This window comes from Pempheris klunzingeri, chromosome 3, assembly GCF_042242105.1.
Source record: "Pempheris klunzingeri isolate RE-2024b chromosome 3, fPemKlu1.hap1, whole genome shotgun sequence".
Lineage (NCBI taxonomy): Eukaryota > Metazoa > Chordata > Actinopteri > Acropomatiformes > Pempheridae > Pempheris > Pempheris klunzingeri.
In genome coordinates, this window is record NC_092014.1 from 15,870,946 (window position 1) to 15,891,992 (window position 21,047).

The following is a 21,047-nucleotide window of genomic DNA, read 5'->3' on the forward strand; positions in this document are numbered from 1 at the left end:
AGGGTATTTTTGCTCACTTAACTGAAAACTGTAAAATATTCTTTCCACCTCCGCTGCTTCTCAGCAGCAGCTCTGAATCAGCTGGGAGGCAAAGCTGTGTCCTTGGCATGTTGATACATACAGTACATAACTCACTTCAACTTACTTAGTAGTAACAAGCCTCTCTGTATACACACAAGGATTAGCTCTATCTGGATATCAGCTCACTGATTGATGGCCTCACATGTTCGTCACTGGCGTGGTCCCTCCTCCAACCCTGCCGGCTCATCTTTCGGTTGCCAAGGTGACCGTCAGAAGAGGTCGATAGGGTCAGGCAGGATGTGGAGGGGACTTAAGATCCTCATGGCCCTTAGGTTAGAAAGGAGAAGACACACACCCAGATAAAATGTTGTCCACGGCCGTAGAGTTCATTTAGCATTCAAGTCAGTTGCGAGGTCTGATTTGGTGAAAATGTCACACAGTCAGTAGGCTGTTAGCCGCAAGAATATTATCCCGAAGCAGAGAGGCAGGTTAATTCCCCCTCTCCGTACTGTCTCTTTTTTCTCTCTGGTCGAGGGAAGCAGATATGAGAGAGCTGGGGAGGAAGGAAATGATCCCGGCTGCCCCAGGCTCTGCTTTCTAATCAAAATGTTATTCCACCAACAGGAATGAAACTGAATCCCACAGGACACCGCAAAAAGCTGTTTCATTGAAAAAAGGATGTTTCAAGAAAGCAATTTAAAGTTGGGAGGTGTATTATCACTGATTGTGTTTGTTTGACAGCTCCATAGCTGTGTTTGGTCATGAATTCACAGCATTTTCAAGTAAAGTCTAGTTTTGTGATTATAAGTTGGGCACACGTGGAATTACTTTGATGCCTGTATGTGGTGTGAGACAATATAACATCAGTTCACTTTATTAGTTATTGTTAGTTTATTAGATGTTATCACATCTCTTTGTTACTGCGAACTAACACTTCAGTCATCACGGTTCAATTCCCAGAAAAAAAAAATCGATATTATGATATTTGGGAGTATGAAAAATCCAATAACAACATACTGGCATAAATACATAACAGGAACAAACAATATAAATCACTTCGATTTATTTAAAAGTTGTGACCAAGATACATCCTGAGTGGGACGTTTCACAGCCGAAAAACCAACTTCTCAGTGCTCTTTATTTGGCTGCCCTGTGTAATGTTGTGACTGTTTCTAAACTTCCTCAAACCTAGTTTGGCATTTCTAGTCACTTTGGCCACATTAGCCAACATGTATACCAGTACCAATATATATCTTAAATAACATAATATTGCCCTGACCATTTATTGGTCTCGCTCTAGCACCAATACCATGACATTTTATAGTGATACTGAGCTGTACCGTATTTTCTCTGAACTGTTCTGCTTTTTGGAATTTGAACTGTGAAATAAATCAAACTTTGAAACTGAAAGCTGATTGGTGCACAGGACAGACAATAAGTACGGTTAGAGCTGAAATGATAGTCGATTAGTTGATTTGTCAATCAACATGAAATGAATTGGCTATTTCTCTAATTTACCTATATTTTGAATTATTTTTTAAGTAGAAATGCTAAAAATAAATTGAATATCATTGACCGCTCGATAATTAATCAACTAATTGAGAAAATAATCACCAGATTAGTAAATGAGACCTCCTAAAACATTACTTTACAATTGTAGGGGCATGTTTTCACTCTTCAGTTACAAATATATCATGACAAATAGTAGACAGTTGTCTCAGAACCACATCACCTATATCATGATATAATCATTATTGTGGGCAAAATATCATGCACTTCTTAAACCACGATGAGCTACCTGCAAGTCTTAACAAACAGTGCAGTTTTCAAGGAAATATAAAGATCAAATGTATTATTTTTTTGTGTGTGATTCTGCATATCAAACAAGTATTGATTTGTGACTTAAAGTTAAATGACCAGCGATCATTTTGTGGTGCTTTACTTTTGTACATCTGAATACTACATTTGAATTATCTCATTATTATACTGATGTTAGGGCTTCGTTTGTGGCAATTTAAGCTTTGTTGTGCATTTATATTGTAGCTTCCTTTGGCACTTTCATTTTATTTCTCCTCTAATGATAGGAGTTCAACCCTGAAGAGTTTTACCATCTGCTGGAGGCGGCGGAGGACCATGCCAAGGAGGGACAACTGATGAAGGCAGACATCCCTCGATACATCATCAGCCAGTTGGGGCTGACCAGAGACCCACTGGAGGGTAAGACAGAGTTTTTCATTCATTGCAATTATTTCTGTTTGCTGTAGATGAAGAAAAATAGACTTGTATTTTGAGGAATAAGCAGTGATCTTGTATTTTAAAGCAAACAAAAACCGTTAAAGGATTAGTTCAACACTTTTAGACTTGAAGATTAGACTTGAAGAAGATTGATACCACCGTCATGTCTGTGAGTTAAGCTTAACTTAGAGTAAAAGATTGAAAGCAGTTGTTTGTTTAATCAATGCACAAACTGTAATATAAGAATGACCGTCTGTGGTTTTATATATAGTTACATTCCTAGTTACATTCCTTATCTTCCTTTAAAACCACAGATTGTCATTTTTGCCACAAGGTTTTAATTAATGAACAGCCATTTGCAACAAAATTCAAACTCGCAGTCAAGTTTGACCACACAGCTATGGTACACACAATTTTAGATTCAGTGTCAAGGGTGTCATAGCTTATAGGTCCAGCACTTGCCTGAAAATCCTCACATTTAGTTTATAGTAAGTTTAAAGAAATCCAGTGATAGTTATCTGTACATCCACGGGTGCACTGCAAACATGAATGCTAATGCTGCATTTGTTTAATCTTGTTTATGTTCACCAAAGCCCCCAAATTATGGGGACTACAGTTCCAAAACCTGCATGATTATCCACAAAGTTCAAGTAAGACAAAGAATAATAAACCCATTAATATTCACTTTTTTCAGCAAAGCATTGTGTATTTTTCTGAACAGAGACACTGTCCTCTATCCATATTAGCTCTGTGTTGAAAACCAGGGGACACGCAGTTGAAAAAGTCAAATATTTAAAATTGTGCCTGGGGTTTGACAGGACGTGTGGCTTTACTGGATGTCCAGCATGAGGATGGAGGAGATGTACAGTTTGCACCGGCTGGATCATTAGCTGGCTGCTGGTGCAGTGACATCACTCACTTTCATTAATCATCATGGCTCAAACTGGGCCCCCAAACTCACAGCTCCAATTCACATCAGCTCAGCCGATCTCAGTCTAATCCATCACGGGCTGTTCATTAGCTGATGGGTTAAATGATCCGTAATGACACAATAAAGATTTTATTTCTGAATTCATGAAAAATATGGGCTTGCTAGGTCTGTCTCACTAAATCTCTGCTAACAATGTGCCACTTGATATCTTGATCTTGCACTTTTCTTTTGCACCTACATTGTCATGCATAGACACGCATGCACACCCACATAGCTGCTTGCACATCCACATTTTCACACTCTCAATTCTTTTCTTGGTGCCTCACAGAGACAAGATCAGTTGTTTTCAGTGTCAAACAGAAACCGACAGAATATATGATTGTCAGCTCCGTCACTTTTATTTGACACAAAGTTAATATCTACAGAGGAGCTTTGTAAATGCTTTGCAAAGTTAATTACCATTCAATTATGTCCCTGCTTTAACAAAACAGTACTATAATCTGTGCATTCTAGCAGCTGTCACATACAAGAGAGGAGGAACAGTGAAAATTAGCTGGCAGTGCTGCTTGAGGAGGCAGGAAGTACAAAGTGAGAGGAGGGGGGAGCTTTTGGAGACAAGAAAAATTAATAGGAAGAAGCTATTTTAATTCTCATGTTTTTCTTTCTGTGATCTGACGGCTTTGGCCCCTCAGCTGTTTTGAAACTTGAATAGCTGTTTTGTTAAAGATGTCTGAGCAGCTGCAAAGTTTTATCAGCTCACAGCAGTGTGGGAAGCCTGGTGTTTTCGCATGAAAAATGTCTCTTTTCATTTTGACACCAGGTTGGCTTGTTAACTAACATGTTTCTCTACAGAAATCGTGAGCCTCGACAGCTATGACAGTGAGGGTCCACATACTCCAGAGACCGATGACTCAGCAGAGGTGAAGAACAAGTGAACGCAGACAGATCCGTGTTCACATGTACTCACACACAATATGACTACATATACACACCACTATTCAAACACACTCAGCTGTCAAAATGATCAAAGAAACAATGACTTTTGAGCATTTGAACATTTCGTTTTAAACCGCCTTTGTGTTGATTTAATTATAATTTAAAAATGTCGAATGTGTCACCAGGGAAAAGGGAGAGCCATCAAGCCACCAAGTGAAGAAGATTTTCAGAGCATCAAACTGATCAGCAACGGTGCTTATGGGTAAGTAATAGATAGAAACCTTGTTGACTCGCGCAATCCAATGTAGCTTACAGTGTTTTTCACACTACTGTTTCCAAGGTCAACAGTCAACATTCAGGCTCACTATCACATTTCAAGATTCATATTTCATTAAGAAGGGATGAAAAAAAGTGGAAATTGTAATAAAACTACTCCAATGAAACTGCTGCTACTATGAAAGAAAAAAAAACAGTCCAAAATAATCGTCCTTGATATGGTAACACATACAATACAATGCAAGTGGTAGTGAATTGTCTAAAAATCATGAGTAGTATTTTACAGTATTTTAATGCATACTGAAAATGGTACATTGTAAAATGGTAACTAATTCTCAGAATATAATGTTTATTAAGATAAAAAACAAACTTAGATTATATACATGGACAAGGCACAGGGTTGTTGAATAATTTGAAAGTACATAAAAAAAAAAAGTTGTCTCCTGTTGTTGCATTTTAAAAGATTTTCATTTTATCTAAAGCTGTCTTGACCAGATCAGAGGGAGACTGTGAAGCATTAATACTGTATGAAATTCATGCCTAAAAGCAGATAGAATATCTTTCCTATTCTCAGATTCTCCCATACAATACACTTTGTTCTCACCCCCATCTCACCCTGCTGTCTTTCTACCATACCTTATGAGGTTTCTTTTGTGTCTTTATTGTGCATTTTAAATATTTTACAGCAAGTAAAATAACTTTGTGATAAAAAATGTATTAATGAAAATATAAAAGTTTTGTTTGCAAATCTAAAAGTTTTGAATCCAGACTGGCCAATGGAGACGTGCCTTACATCTTAAGTGCCGCACATGAGATTCAGCTCAAAAGCAAGCAAAACTCTTGGATTTGCATACATTTTTAATCACAAATGTATTTTACTTGCAAAAAAACATGTTTTGATTGCAGTGTCAAATGTTTTGCTCCCAAATCTGTTTCTTGACTCCATAATAAGGACACAAAAGTAACCTCATATACCTCGTCTTGGCACCACCAGTCCCCTCACTCTCGGCTCCTCTGTCTCGTCTTCTCTGCAGTGCCGTCTACCTGGTGCGCCACAGAGAGACACGTCAGCGATTTGCTATGAAGAAGATCAACAAGCAGAATCTGATCCTGAGGAACCAGATCCAGCAGGCGTTCGTAGAGCGGGACATCCTCACCTTCGCAGAGAACCCGTTTGTCGTCTCCATGTTCTGCTCCTTTGAAACGCGGAGACATCTGTGCATGGTCATGGAATATGTTGAGGGTACGGGAGTTGGATTTGTTGGAGCTACTACTTGCAAACCTTTATTACTCTGAGGGTGGTGAAAACATTTATGAGATTGGTCTGAATGGGTTACCTGGTCTTTGCCTGTTCCGTTTGCCCTTCCTTTTTCTATGTCAGCTGTCTCAGGAAATGTTGGATCCGGTTTCTATCTGGTTCTGTTAAATAACAGCAACGCTTTTCAGCTTTTTCTCCTTGGCTCCTATTTCCTGACCTTGCACTTCTTTAGCTTCCATGAAATGCTCTCCAACAAAATCGTAGCATAGTTCATTTCTTTTAAATCATTTGTCTGGGTGCTATGGCCCTGACCACACCAGTTATAGCTACTTTTTGCTTGTAGTGATGGTGATTTTAAGCTTATTCAACTTTTTCACTGCATGTATTTAACTGTCAGCAAATGATGGTTTTGTCCGCTCACATTGAGGATATGAAAGTGATATGGTGCCCTATAATCGCTCCCTTACACTTCCAGAAGGCCAGATGAGACTCTTATTTCACTATCCCAGGGATTCTTGATGATGAAAGTCAAACAAGGTTGGCAGATTCGCACTGCTGCTCGAGCCCGACTCATCTTCCTCTCCAGTCGTGCTGTCTGGAGGGCAGCTCAGGACAGTGTCGTGGCTCTGGCTACTGCAGCTCTTGTATGTTTGTCGTTGGTGCACACTGAGCCATGAAGAGTAGTCGTGTGTGACTCATGTATGATGACTATGCCAAACGTGGTTCAGTGGGTGTAAGGGTGGGATACAAGCCAAAAAAAAGTATACGAATATAAAAAATCAAATGTTTATACCCATTCATAATCACGGGATCATAGGAATGCTGTTATTATGAATCACATATTATGATGCTATTCTGCATCATTAGAGGATCAAATTATGCCATCCTGCAAACTGTCTGTGCTTCACTACCATTGTCTCAGACATTTTTATTCAGCATTTGCCAATAAGAAAATATCTTGTGGTGTTTCTGTGCTTTCAGGCGGTGATTGTGCCACTTTGTTGAAGAACATCGGGGCTCTGCCTGTGGAGCTGGCAAGGATGTACTTTGCAGAGACTGTATTAGCCCTGGAATACCTGCACAACTATGGTATCGTCCATAGAGACCTCAAACCTGACAAGTGAGTCTTTGAAGCAGCACCAATATTTTTATTTTAACAAATCAATGACTGTGTAATGTGGAAGGCATTACTCATAGTGACAAACTCTAATCAGTAATTTTAGTTCTAGTCGCTGCAGGAGGTCAGTCAAAGTTATAGACACTACCTAGTAAAGATAGAGGAGCATATTTCCCTTTGGAGTTGGTGCAGACCAGCACAGAGCTAAAAGGAGAATGGATTCATTCCTCAGGTGCCAGAAACATGACTCCAAATGAATGATAATGTTTCTCCGTGACTGTTGGATGTAAATAAGCAGCTGTTTACTAACGACTTCATCATCACAACTGTACGAGATGATAATTGTTGGTGTTTTCAGTTTGTTCTGCTGCCCCAAGAGACCAAAAATCAGTTTGTGCTGGTTCCTGTCTGGTGTTAAGGTAGACATACCAGTGATCACTAGGGGATTAAACTCAATGTTATGGCTACACCAGCTACTAACAGGCCACAACATATTTGAATGCCTTGTTTGCTATTCAAAAAAAGGGAGAAGGTCTCATCTACACGGATTTCAGCGAAAGGTTGTTCTGTGCATTCATCTGCAGCATGGCACTCTCGTGTGTGCATATCTCTACTGTAGCACTCTCCCCTGGGGTTATTATGTAAGACCTGCACTCTGAGTACCAGTCGAAAAACAACTGTGACCATGATGTAGTCGCACAAAATAACCACATACTGCATTATACATGGATTTGTACCAGAATTTTAACTTTTTTCTTTCTCCGAATAGTCTACTGATCACCTCCATGGGACACATCAAGCTTACAGACTTTGGCTTGTCAAAGATGGGCCTGATGAGCCTCACCACCAACCTGTATGAGGGACACATTGAGAAAGATGCCAGAGAGTTCCTGGATAAGCAGGTAAGCAGGTTTTTGGACTTTATTGGCACATTATAGAATAAGAAAGGCTGCAGATAGACACATATAATTAGTGGCTTTGTGAATGAGGTGTGCGTAAGGCAAAATTAGTAAAACTCTATGATAGCATGTACGGTGGATGAACCAGTGACTGGCATTCACAGCATCCTTTAGTTTTCTCCAGCCATGCGTGCCAACCTGCCAAGTCATCCGGCAAAATCAATAATCTCCAAATAAAGACGTTGCATTACAATGCTTCCTGTGTAGTCTGAATTAGTGAATCATTAATGCTCTCTGTCTCCATCACAATAGCATTTTGCAATTGTGGTAATTGTTTATGCTGTGAATTAAACCAGTCATAATCAGTCCGATTGGCCCGTCTGTCCTCCAGCTCTTCTGGGTTTAAGCAGCATCTGTTTGTCTGCCAGTAATGAACTCACATCTACGGATGAAACAGATCAAGGCTTTGCTTTTCATGTTTCTAGTAGAGCTTCTGATTAGGGGAGTGTTTCTCACTTGCTCAAGAATAATGTCTCTGTTGTGTAAGACAGCATGCACATGTGTACCCACTCGCACTCCCACACACACACACACACACACACACACACACACACACACACACACACACACATACATACATGCAGCACAGAACAACATATATGTGTGTTTACCAGAATGAAACCACAAATGTGGCATCAGTGTGGAACATGTAAAATAGACGCTGACTATCTCCAGCATTAAATGTTAGTTTGTCCATAAAAAACAGTTTTGTGTTTTATTTGCTGATGTTTTAAAATCTCTGCCTGCTGAGACGTCTGGTACCATACTAAGGATATTAATGAAATTAATTTTTTGTTGCTTACAGCATTACTAAAAGTACATTTAAAAAGCTGTACAGTACTTGCTATGAACAATTTTCACTGTTTTAGTTACTCATTGGTCTAAATAATCATTGCATTGCACTGTTATTTTGAAAGGTAAAAACAGCTCATTACAGCTTTGAATTCTCAGCGATCTCATATGAATGAAGTGACCATTTAAAGCTCCCTTTCTTTCAAAAATGTGTTTTACTTATTGTTACTTCATCTGAATGTTTGAGCTTCACTGTGCAAAATGACATATGAGCAGAGTTCGATGGTAGAAGGTTGAGTTTGGAAGTAAATCATGGTTCAATATGAAACTTGGAAACATGAAAACTCCAGCACACATACACTAAGAATGGGCTTCAGTAAAGTGCACAAGGAGACATCTTGTGTTCTGTAGTAAGTAAACTTTTGAAATGATTTGTTTGCCTTGATAGATTTTATATTCTTCAATGAGGGAAAAGGCTGGTTAATTGAGCTTTTCTTGTGGAAAAACTACATCAGACGAATTCTTATACAAAGTGGAGTATTTTTATAGGTCTTACATGTCTAGAGAGGATCTTTAGAAGATATTTGAGGAAAATTTGCACTGTAACTTGGACATGTTGGATTTCATGACAAAGTTTCCTGAATGACAACAACTCTCTTCTTTCGTTCTCTTCTTCCTCTATCTACCCTTGTCTCCACTGTCTCTCCATCACACAGGTATGTGGGACTCCAGAGTACATCGCTCCAGAGGTGATTCTCCGCCAAGGTTATGGAAAGCCGGTGGACTGGTGGGCCATGGGCATCATCCTCTATGAGTTCCTGGTGGGCTGTGTGCCTTTCTTTGGAGACACTCCAGAGGAGCTGTTCGGACAGGTCATCACAGGTAAGAGAAGAGCATCTCACAGCAACTCACACTAATTTACCTTTTTTTTTTTTACTCTCAAACTGCACATTTTTTGCAATCAGAAGAAAACCACAAATGCTGTGTGTGTTTTCATTCAACTGGGTTTCTGGGTTATTGTCTTTCTTTATAGTAAGTGGTTCATAGTAAGTATGCTACACTATTTTAAGACTTCCACAAAGTTAAGAAATCAATCTGTATATGCTTTAAGGGTCATACCATGCACCTCTAGCATGTGATATTGTTTGAGCAGCGTTTTTCTCCAGTTAGAATAGTTTTATTTACTACCTGATAACATGCAGATGTTGACAGCAATTAGTTCAGACCAGCCTGTGATTTGTTTTCTTCAAAACTACTCCAAAAGGACATTTTGCACTCACTTTGTTGTCTCTGTTAGACGATATAGTTTGGCCAGAAGGTGATGACGCCTTGCCTGCAGATGCCCAGGCCCTCATATCCGCCCTGTTGCAGACCAACCCTCTCGTGAGGTTGGGTACAGGTAATGTTTACTCAAGCAGCTTTAAGTTTACCCTCCATCCATATTGTATTTAGATTTAAGTGGACCGTTGTTTGTGCCCCTGTCATCAGGTGGAGCGTTTGAAGTGAAGCAGCATTCATTCTTCACAGAGCTGGACTGGAACAGTCTGCTGAGACAGAAAGCGGAGTTCATCCCTCACTTGGAGTCAGAGGAGGACACCAGCTACTTTGATAGTGCGTTTCAGTGGATTTATGTGTCTGTAAAGTACAGCACTTACACCAATATTAGTTTTATGGGTTGTACAATAATTTTCTGACAGCTCATATATTTTTGTCTCCCCTCCTGCTCCCCTGCCAGCCCGCTCGGATCGTTATCATCATATCAATACATACGACGAGGATGACACCAATGACGATGAGCCAGTAGAGATCAGACAGTTCTCTTCCTGCTCTCCTCGCTTCAGCAAGGTCTGACTTTGTCTCTCTACCTCCCTCTCCTCTTTCATCTCACACCTTCTCTGCCATTTAACTCTATTATACTTTTTTTCTCTCTTTTTGTCAACCTGTTATATTCAGGTTGTCACGCAGATACTCACTTAGTACTTAAGAGAAGAGTCTTAGACGGATAGAATGAGGTCTTATTGTACAGAGAGCAGCACCTGGAGGCTGGACTGGAGTTTTACTGGGTTGTTCTATCATCTCTTCTTATTTCTCTCATCTCCAGTTTCTATTTTAGTCCTCTCAGATGCCCATGTGCCTCTCTCTGCCCTTTTTTGCTCTAACTTTCTAGAGGTGTGTGTTTAATGACCCAATCTTTCATCCTCATATTTTTTTCCACATCCACTCTTTACTCTGCCATTTTTTTTATACAGCATTTCTGATCTGTGCCTCTGTGTGTCACCCTGTTCTGTCTGTCACACTTTTCCTCTCAGATGGGATTTTCTCGCCTCATGCTGTCTTTTTTTCCTCTCTAGACTCTCTCTCCCTCTTTCCATCTTCCTTCTCTCTGTCTTTTACCTGGTCCATCCTCTCATGTTTGGATTGCAAAGTCCTGAAGGAGCTCTTCAGCGAATCCAAAGTGCCTCACTGAGGGCCCAATCTCAGTTATATTTACGATGTATTTGAAGTTACAGTTGAGGGCTGTTGAGTGGCCTTGCTCGAACAAAGCGGGTGTACATAGAGCTCAGCTGAGTACACACACATTATGAAGTCCACAATGAACAAACACCTGTGTTTGATTCTTTAGAATTTATTAATCTAGAGCTACAAAACATCAGGATTAGTCAATGATTTTAATGATTTTGAAATTAATTTGCAACTATTTTGATGATTACTCATTGTTTTAAACACAAATCCCAGAGATTTGCTGGTTTGCAAAAGGCTTCAATAATTACAGTAAACGAATACATAGCTGTAACCCCCCCACACCAGCTATATTTTCCCAAAACTGTTAATAACTGCTAACAGGCCAAATGATCACTGATCTGACTGTGTCCCCCTGCAGGTGTACAGCAGCATGGAGCATCTGTCTCAGCTGGAGCAGAAAGCTACGACCTCTGTGTCCCGCCGGGAGCACAAGGGCCCGCGGGAGGACAAGGTGACCAAGAGAGAGAGCCTGGGCAGCTTCAGCATGAGAGACAAGAGCTGGAGGACCGGATCCCCCGAGATGTGAGTGGTGCACATAATAGAATGACGGGTTTCAGAGGCATGTTTGTGATTTTGGGTGTTATGTATACTTCGGTAAGACAGGACCGAGAACGTGCAGAAGGTAGTTTCCTGAAGTTTTTTTCTCTCGCAGTAGTAGTAGTCACCTACCTCAGTGTGCCTGAATAACTGCCCTCTATCTCAGTGACACCAATCTTACTATATAAAAAGAGCAGTTTGAGAGAGTTCACACACAGGCAACAGATCCCACCTCGCCAAAGTCTGGAATCTAGGAAAGGTCACATGTCTCACAGAAACCCAATATGTCTCTGATGTTACAGTTTTTTCATGATTTGTTAATGAATAATTCAAATGTAGCTGCCAGTCTCACTGAAATCCTGTGCATGTTTTTCCAATGGCCATTACAGTAATTTTAGGAACACAGTTGGTTTAATGCTTTTTGTATCTTTTATAGTGAAGTTTTGACAGTTATCAGCGGACACGTCATTTGTTTGACTGATTGGATTGAAGATTAATGAGACCTCTCATTACTTTGCATGAAGGCTTTTAGTTTTTAGTCCATCTTAATGAAAAATTCACCCTCATCCTGGAATCTAGATTCATTAAACATAATTCTGCACTGTTGCTATGCTTGTCATGCTTTAAAGCAGCTCAGAAAGACTACAGTCTGCTGGGGCCAGACCACATACTATTAACTGACACATTTCTGAGAGCATACAGGAGAACAGGTCATCATTGCTTCTCATAACTCCATATCACTTCGATCTTTAGGAAGCATATGTCTGAATTTCAATCTCTCTACATTCATACAGAAAATAACATGAATTTATTCATACATTCTGTAATCATAATGGTTAGACAATTTGATAAGGTGAAGGTGAATCATCATTTATTACCTTACATATTGGATTTTCCCTCCATATCAAGTTTGAATTATCAGTATCTCCCCAGTTATGATTACTTTTTAGCTACAGCTCATTACATTCATTAATTTCTTTAATTAAAGGTGTCCTGTGGAGTTTTCGTTTAACAAATAAAAGTTACGTTTACTTTCAGCGTTTTTCACCTAAAAGCATTGTGTGTTCGAAATGTTTACATCCATGTTCACTAGCGGCAGTCTTCTTCCTTTTTAGAGGAGACACTCTTTTCATAATAATCTTACTTCTTCTGTGTCAATCTCAGGAAGCGCCTGTCTTGTTCAGAGTCCCTCTACATGGAGGGGGATGCAAGCCCTCCCCTTGGTGCTCGCCGACGCTTCTCAGCACTGATGGATACACATCGTTTTGCCTCACAACTAGACGGTGAAACAGACTTCCTATCCCGCCAGTTGCCCATCAAGGTCCGTGGAACATCACTGGATGGGACCAGTGTTCCCTCACCGAGCCTCCTGGAGCAGAGGAACAGTCTGAAGGAGATCAACGGAGCAGGTGTGTTTGCAGGGGGAAGTCTCAAAAGTAGTAAAAGGTATGAGGGTAGAACAGGAGAGGGAGAGGAAATGCACAAGAGAGCAATAGGAAAACTGGTAAAGAATAAATCAGACATAGAAAGCAAAATGGAGGTTGAGAGCAGAGGAGATGAAAAAGCAACCTGTAATACCTTATTAGGTGGTTTTAAGTGGGCAGCTGGACAATTATCAACTTTCACCTCCTAACACCACTTTAAACTTCAATAACTATTATTTCCACATGACTCTACATCCACACAGACAAATCCCCTAGACATGGAGAGACCCCGGGAGTTACCACGGCCATCACCACCTTATCCCCAGGTCCTGCGGCAGCCGGTCGTGATGTGATGACTCCTCTGTATGACCCTCTGGGGCCGCGGGCCACCAATGACCTGGTCCTCCGCAGGGCGCGCCATCAGCATTTGTCTGGTGATGGAGAGAAACGCAACTCCAGACCCGGAAACAAGGTCATCAAGTCAGCCTCTGCCACTGCCCTGTCTGTTATCATACCATCAGGTGAGGGAAAATAATAAAATCCATTTGTTAATATTAGTCCGTGGCTACCTAATGCAGTATCTAATTTCTCTCCTTACTCTCTGCCTGCCTCCAGTGGAGCAGCATGGCGGCTTCTCTCCGTTGGCCAGCCCCATGTCTCCCCACTCTTTCTCCTCCAACCCTTCATCCCGTGACTCTTCACCCAGCAGAGACTTCTGCCCGGCAGTCAGCGTGCTGCGCTCTCCCATCACCATCCATCGCTCTGGAAAGAAATACGGCTTTACTCTCAGGGCCATCAGGGTCTACATCGGAGACAGTGACATCTACAGCGTGCATCACATTGTTTGGGTAAGAAACTTGTAGTAGTTGCATTTTAAAGGCCAGATGGCATCAAACAGGTATCAGTGAATAAAACAGAGAGAGGATGAGATTTCAGCATTTCTAAAACTTTAAAAATGTACAAGTATTATTTATAGCCAAACTAAAAGTTACTAGTAACTTAAATTCTGTACTGTACTATTGATTTTGCCCTGTTATGAACTTGAATGTTTCGTATGAATTGGCAGCATGTGGAGGACGGCGGCCCCGCCCAGGAGGCTGGCCTGTGTGCTGGTGACCTCATCACCCACGTCAACGGGGAGCCCGTCCACGGCCTGGTCCACACTGAAGTGGTAGAGCTCATCCTCAAGGTGGGCAGCAGCAGGCTTATTCATTCTTGACTGTACTATACATTGTTAATATTAATATTTATGTGTAATTCCTCTATTTCTGTCAACAAAAGGCCACTTAGTTGTCACTGTATAAGTTGTCCATTTCAAGGAGTGAGCTATTCAGCTTACTGTACTGAGACAAAGGGCTTGCAGCTCCCACGTAATCCTGAGCTTAGTGGCTCTTTGCTTATTTCAAACGCATATTAGGTTTGAAATTAATTCTATGTATAAAAGTAACATTTTGTTGGTCAGTTTTCTGTAGGTAAATGAGCTTGACAGTGAATAATTATAAGCATCAGTGTAGAAATAATTTGTCATCTGGTCTGCACAGAGTGGAAACAAGGTGACAGTGACAACCACGCCTTTCGAGAACACCTCCATTAAAGTGGGTCCTGCCCGCAAGGCCAGCTATAAATGCAAGATGGCCCGACGAAACAAGAGGACCATGGGCAAGGACGGCCAGGACAGGTAGGAGCTTATGCAGCTGTATCACTGCAGTGACAGTGTTACTCAAATACTATATAAACGTAAAGGAGTTAAACTGTAGTGCCTTACATTGCCGTATGTAAAGTAACTCTGACTGTCTTTTTGACCTCTGTGTTCATCTGGTGAGAATCTAATTTTGCCCATTAATTACAAATACCGTAAAACTTGAATTACTATTGACCATCACATCATCAGCACATCATACTTTTTAAATGTTTTTTATACATGCTTTTCTATATACTAAGGAAATCCTTCTTTTCAAAGTCATGTTCAACAAACAGAAAATCGTGTATTATGCCCATATATGTTAATCCCATTTAAAATCTTACTTTCTTATCTGGCGTTTCCTTTGTTCGTCAATCCCGCAGTAAGAAGCGTAACTCCTTGTTCCGGAAGATCACAAAGCAGTCCAATCTGCTGCACACCAGCCGCAGCCTGTCCTCTTTGAATCGCTCTCTGTCCTCCAGTGAGAGTCTTCCTGGCTCCCCGACTCACGCCTTGTCTGCGCGCTCCCCGACGCAGGGCTACCGCTCCACCCCTGAGCCCTCATACCTGGGTAGGTAGGACACTGGAAATAAACAACACAAATACTAGTGTTCCAGTAGAAGTGGTCTGAGATCAGTTCACATTAGGAATATTTTCCTGTTTAAAAACTGCACAGAAAACAACTCATTATTATATTCTTAGAACGTAGAATTGGGATTTGTCCAAATTTACTTTCAAAACAGAGCGTATGGTCTTGACAGTGAGCTTTTACAGCCAGAAATCAAACAAGCCCTTAAAGTCAATATTCTCTTTACTTGAATTAAAAGTGTGTCTTTACCTCAGGGGTTCTACACTCCCCTCCAAAAGTATTGGAACAGTGAGGCCAATTCCTTTACTTTTGCATTAGACTGAAAACATTTGGGTTTGACATCAAAAGATGAATATGAGACAAGAGATCAACATTTCAGCTTTTATTTCCAGGTATTTACATCTGGATGTGATACACAACTTAGAAGATAGCACCTTTTGTTTGAACCCACTCATTTTTCATGTGAGCAAAAGTATTGGAACATGTGACTGACAGGTGTGTTTTGTTGCCCTGGTGAGTCCTGTTACATTGATTATTCAAACAATAAATAGCGCTGAATGTCCACGTTCAGTTTCAGATTTGGGTTTTGCCTGTGCAGACTGCATTTATAGTTAGAGGCGTAACCAACAAGAAAACCAGAGAGCTGTCCATGCGTGAAAAACAAGCAATTGTGAAGCTGAGAGAAGATGGAAAATCAATCAGAGTCATTGCACAAACATTGGCCATAGCCAGTACAACCATTTGGAATGTCCTGGAGAAGAAAGAAACCACTGGTGTACTAAGTAACAGACGTCGAACGGGTAGACCAAGGAAAACAGCAGCAGCTGACAACAGAAACATTGTGAGAGCTGTAAAGAAAGGCCCTAAAACAACTGTTGACATCAGCATCAACCTCCAGAGAGCAGGAGTGAAGATGTCACAGTCTACTGTTCGCAGAAGACTTCATGAACAAAAGCACAGAGGCTACACCAGAAGATGCAAACCACTCATTAGCAAGAAGAATAGGAAGGCCAGGCAGGAATTTGCCAAAAAGTCCAGAGACAAGCCTAAAAATTCTGGGACAAAGTTTTATGGACTGATGAGACAAAGATGAACCTTTACCAATGTGATGGAAAGGCTAAAGTTTGGAGAAAGAGAGGATCTGCTCATGATCCCAAACATACAAGCTCATCTGTGAAACACAGTGGAGGTAATGTCATGGCTTGGGCTTGCATGGCTTCTTCTGGGATGGGCTCATTCGTCTTCATTGATGATGTAACATGATGGCAGCAGCAAAATGAGCTCAGAAGTCTACAGAGACATTTTGTCTGCCAATTTAAAGAAAGATGCAACCAAACTGATTGGGAGATCCTTCATGGTGCAGCAAGATCATGATTCAAAACACACTGCCAAAACAACACAGGAGTTCATCAGGGGCAAGAAGTGGGAGGTTTTAGACTGGCCAAGTCAATCTCCAGACTTCAACCCTGTAGAGCATGCATTTTACCTGCTAAAGAGCAGACTGAAGGGAGAAACCCCCCAAAACAAACCACAACTGAAAGAGGCTGCGGTGAAATAAGCTGCTGATGCTGGATAAGCATCACAAAGGCAGAATGCAAAAGTTTGGTGATGTCAATGGGTCACAGGCTTGATGCAGTTATTGCAAGCAAAGGATTTGCAACTAAATATTAAGTCTCTTCACGTTAATGTATTTTAAGTCTATCTGTTCCAATACTTTTGCTCGCCTAAAAATTTGGTGTTCCGTTACAAATAATGTTATCTTCTAAGTTGTGTATCAGATCCAGATGTAAATACTTGGAAATAAAAGCTGAAATGTTGATCTCTAGTCTCATATTCATCTTTTGATGTTAAACCCAAATGTTTTCAGTCTACAGCAAAAATAAAGAAACTGGCCTCACTGTTCCAATACTTTTGGAGGGGAGTGTACATACCTTAAACAGCCCTTTCTGCTCTCTGTTTTCTTTTAGGTGCCTCCTCCCAGAGCAGCTCTCCAGCCTCCAGCACTCCAAACTCCCCCGCTCCCTCTCAGCACATGAGGCCCAGCTCCCTGCACGGCCTCTCCCCTAAACTCCATCGTCAGTATCGCTCTGCCCGCTGCAAGTCCGCTGGTAACATCCCCCTGTCCCCACTGGCCCACACACCCTCCCCTACCCAGTCTTCGCCTCCACCCTTGCCTGGCCACACTGTGGGGAGCTCCAACACCACGCAGTCCTTCCCTGCCAAGCTCCACTCCTCGCCACCGGTGGTCCGTCCCAGGCCCAAGAGTGCTGAACCCCCACGGTCACCTCTTCTCAAACGGGTGCAGTCAGCAGAGAAGCTTGGCTCGCCTCTGACCCAGTCCAGTTCCACCGGTGGGCTGGGGGGTCCGCTGAGGAAGCACAGCCTGGAGGTGCAGCACTCAGAGTACCGCAAGGATGCCTTCCTGTGTGAGCTTGGGCTCCAGAGCCTGCTGGAGACAGAAGGGGAAAATTTGCCTCCTCATCCTCCACCCCTGCCCTCATCCTCTACTACCCCAGAGACCGGTGTCCTGAAGCCCGTGAGGAGACTGGGGAGACAGGAGTCACCGCTTAGCAGGGAAACACTGCTGGCTGGGAGAGAGAGGGAAGAGAGGGAGAGAGGGAGGGAGAGGGAGAAAGAGAGAGAGACTGATACTGGGACAGTCCTGGAGAGATTGAGTCGTGTTGGAGCAACAGTATCCCAGTCATCCTTAATAAGAAAACCTAATACAAGTGAGTTGCCCTCAAGCTCCCATGCTGGCTCAAGCTCCAGACTAAGTGCAGAAACAACTAAAGCTACAACTCCTAGCACCCCTACCAAAACAGCAGAAAGTCTAGGTGGTCAGAGTGGGCCTGAAAAGAGTCTGTCAGACTTAACTCAAAGACAGCAAGACCACAAGTCAGCCAAAAGTTTGTTCTGTAATAGTAAAGATTCCCAGGAGCAATTAGGGGGGAAAACGGAGCCAAAGCAGGAAGGAAACAACAAGAGTAGGTCTGGTTTACCAAGTTCTTTCTCCACAAAGAGCTCTGCTTGTACTCCAGATAAATCTGTTGGCGTCAACTCCACAGTAACAGCAGGTCCTCTTAGCATGAACAAAACCTTTAAACCATCAGGTATCGGGGACAGCCTGAGAAAGGCTGGAGCAGAGAGCAGTGACTCGAGGACTTCAGACATCGGCTCCAAAAGCCCCAAACTCCCAGCTCGTATTCTCGCTCCCGTCGTCCCCCCACATGGGCAACCGCTGTCGCTGGGCAAGGTGAGGCAGGGACTGGGGCCTGTCAACTGCTACCGAGGAACCCTCGACTGGGAGGACAAATGTCGCCTGGAGGTGGTGGAGGAGCATTCGCCTTCCCCCTCTCCCTCCCCGACTGCTGTCACGCCATCCCTCTGCGGCCCCTCCCTCTGTAAGTCGCGGCCCGTCTCCCCCGGCGACAAGACAAGCTTCGTCAGCCAGCTGACCACTGTGGCCAAAAACGTCCTCGGGCCAATCAAGCTTGGCTCCCAGGAGGGGGCCAAGAGCAAAGATCAGCAGACTAAGACAGCGGAGGAGAAGCAGGGAGGCACAGCAGGAAAGTCTGACGCTTCTGCTGGAGGTCGAGTGGTTGTTGGTGCCGCAGTAGTGACCCAAAGTCCTGCTGCTTCACCGCTAGAGAAGGCTGCAACAGGTAGCAGCATGCCGAAAATGTGACCCCATGGGGTTCCTACATGGGACTTCAGTTGAAAAAATTTGAAAAAAAAAAGATGCCTTTTTTTGGAAGAACAATGCAACAGAAGTCAAGCACTTAAAAACAATGTACATTCCAGTTTCAGAGTATATAAAATGTTATTTATTGATTCCAATCAATGACTGATTCTAACTTAAAACCAGGACTAAAATAATCTACTGTAAAGGTGCATTATCTGTTGATTTTCTATCATAAAGTATTTAATAAGAAGACTCTTGTAATGTAATGTGAATCACTTTATCAGATGTATACGTGTGGGTCTATGTGAACGCATGTCATATGGTATGTACTGTACATGTATTATAGGTACAAGAAGGTCAAAAAGTGCTTTACCGATCAAAACATGCTGAATACTGTGAATACCAAATCCAGTCACTCTATTATGTCTTTCAACCAGCCCTTTCTTCTTTTAACTGCTGATCAAACAAGATGACAGTGATGAACTGAGGCACAGTCAAACTTTAATATTTGCATCAAACAACACGAATGACACGCAGCCTCAGTTACCCGCTACAGTGGGTAAGCGAGCAACAAGATGATTAAGCTCATTTCTTCTTCATCCAGCAGTTTACTCAGTTGATGTGCACAGTCAGAAAAAGCCAAAGCAGGCGCTCTGTCAGTGGATGTCACATCGAGCGCTGTCCAGCTCTGTCTGTCGCAAGGGATTGTGTGTGTGTGTGTGTGTGTGTGTGTGTGTGTGAAGCCACCTTGGGTCTATTTCTGGTGGTTCTTGAAGGCTGTGTCCCGCTGCAGAGGAAAGCGCGGTTGACAGAGCTCAGGCTCAGCGCTTATCTCCCCTTCACAGGAGGGCCACCACGTCCCTTTTCTCCCTCTGCCTCTGACTGCACACACACACACACACATTACACACACACACATTGCACACACACTCGCACTGCCACAGGAGGCAGCAGTGTCAGCAGCTGATTTTCATGCATTTAAATCCATACCCCTGTGGTCCATCATTTGGGACGTAAATGTGTCTTGCGAGTGTGTGAGTTTTATGAGCATGTGTGTGTCTCTTCAAGGGGTAATTGCACTCGGCACGGTCGACTCAGCAAGGGTCATGACAGAAACCGAACTGGAAATAGACAGGCAGCAGTTACAGTAGGATCCAGTTACAGGCTTTGCTGAATGCTCTGCCACTTTATGAACAAATCACGCAGGCACAGTGATGATTACCTATATGTAAAGAAGAACTATAAGCACATATGCAGTGAGTTGTTTTGAGACAAAAACGGGAATAGCAGGCAGTCATGGATGTAGCATACTGTAATTTGTTTAAGGGCTCTATGGCTAAGGTAGGGTTTGTGGATGTGGGCATGGTACAGTATATCACTATGAACCTGTGGCTGTAAAAACAAGGTTATCTACAGTATATTCAGAAAGACTGTGTTGTTAGGTAGTACAAACTACGTAGTCAAGGTTGATTAAAGCTCACATTTTGCTATGTAACATACTGCTGAAAAGGATAAAATATTCACTGGAAAATCGACTTTCTCTCCTCTCACTGGTTGTATTCATCTCTTTAGTAATTCATTCTCTCAGTAACTATCCAGTGTACATAATCTTATGCAAACCATTTACAGCTGTCACTACACCTCTACCAGTTTATTTGCGGACTTGGGCAGAACGTAGGGGTTTTGATCTCATGCACTGTTAAAAATCTCATACTGATAGTGATTTAATTAAAAATGACTTTGATTCTTCTAGGTTTTAACAAATAAAATTATTCTACTAACAACAACGTCACACCAAGGCACAATGTCAAGTGACAGTGACAGTTTAAACCTCCAAAATGTTCAGGTTTGCTCTCCAGCTTTTGCTCTCAACTGTTTTGCATGAAGTACTTCCTGTGCAGTTGTTCTGGGATGTCTTGCTGGGGTTTTTTTTTTTACATCAGCTGGCAGCATTGTTTTGATGTTATTTGACTGCAAAAACCAAACCAATGAACTGGAAGTGGCTGAAATCTATGTACAGCTACAAAGAGGGAAGGTGATAGCTGTGGTATTGGCAGTATACAGTGTTTTTCATAGCAAGGCATTA

At 42.1% G+C, this 21,047-nt stretch overlaps 1 protein-coding gene across 1 annotated transcript in view; it reads left to right on the forward strand.

Annotated features, from left to right (window-relative positions):
* Positions 1-19,105, forward strand: part of LOC139198827 (microtubule-associated serine/threonine-protein kinase 1-like) — a 45,890-nt gene extending 26,785 nt beyond the window's left edge. Inside the window, exons 9-26 of the mRNA XM_070827785.1 lie at positions 2,106-2,238; positions 4,040-4,107; positions 4,309-4,385; positions 5,434-5,642; positions 6,639-6,777; positions 7,544-7,676; positions 9,242-9,407; positions 9,823-9,924; positions 10,014-10,136; positions 10,261-10,370; positions 11,407-11,570; positions 12,750-12,994; positions 13,273-13,530; positions 13,625-13,857; positions 14,076-14,198; positions 14,551-14,687; positions 15,074-15,261; positions 17,247-19,105. Coding sequence (XP_070683886.1) covers positions 2,106-2,238; positions 4,040-4,107; positions 4,309-4,385; positions 5,434-5,642; positions 6,639-6,777; positions 7,544-7,676; positions 9,242-9,407; positions 9,823-9,924; positions 10,014-10,136; positions 10,261-10,370; positions 11,407-11,570; positions 12,750-12,994; positions 13,273-13,530; positions 13,625-13,857; positions 14,076-14,198; positions 14,551-14,687; positions 15,074-15,261; positions 17,247-18,964 — 4,326 coding nt within the window. The 3' untranslated portion in view covers positions 18,965-19,105. The remainder of the gene's footprint in view (positions 1-2,105; positions 2,239-4,039; positions 4,108-4,308; positions 4,386-5,433; positions 5,643-6,638; positions 6,778-7,543; positions 7,677-9,241; positions 9,408-9,822; positions 9,925-10,013; positions 10,137-10,260; positions 10,371-11,406; positions 11,571-12,749; positions 12,995-13,272; positions 13,531-13,624; positions 13,858-14,075; positions 14,199-14,550; positions 14,688-15,073; positions 15,262-17,246) is intronic.
* The last annotated feature ends 1,942 nt before the right edge of the window (positions 19,106-21,047 follow it).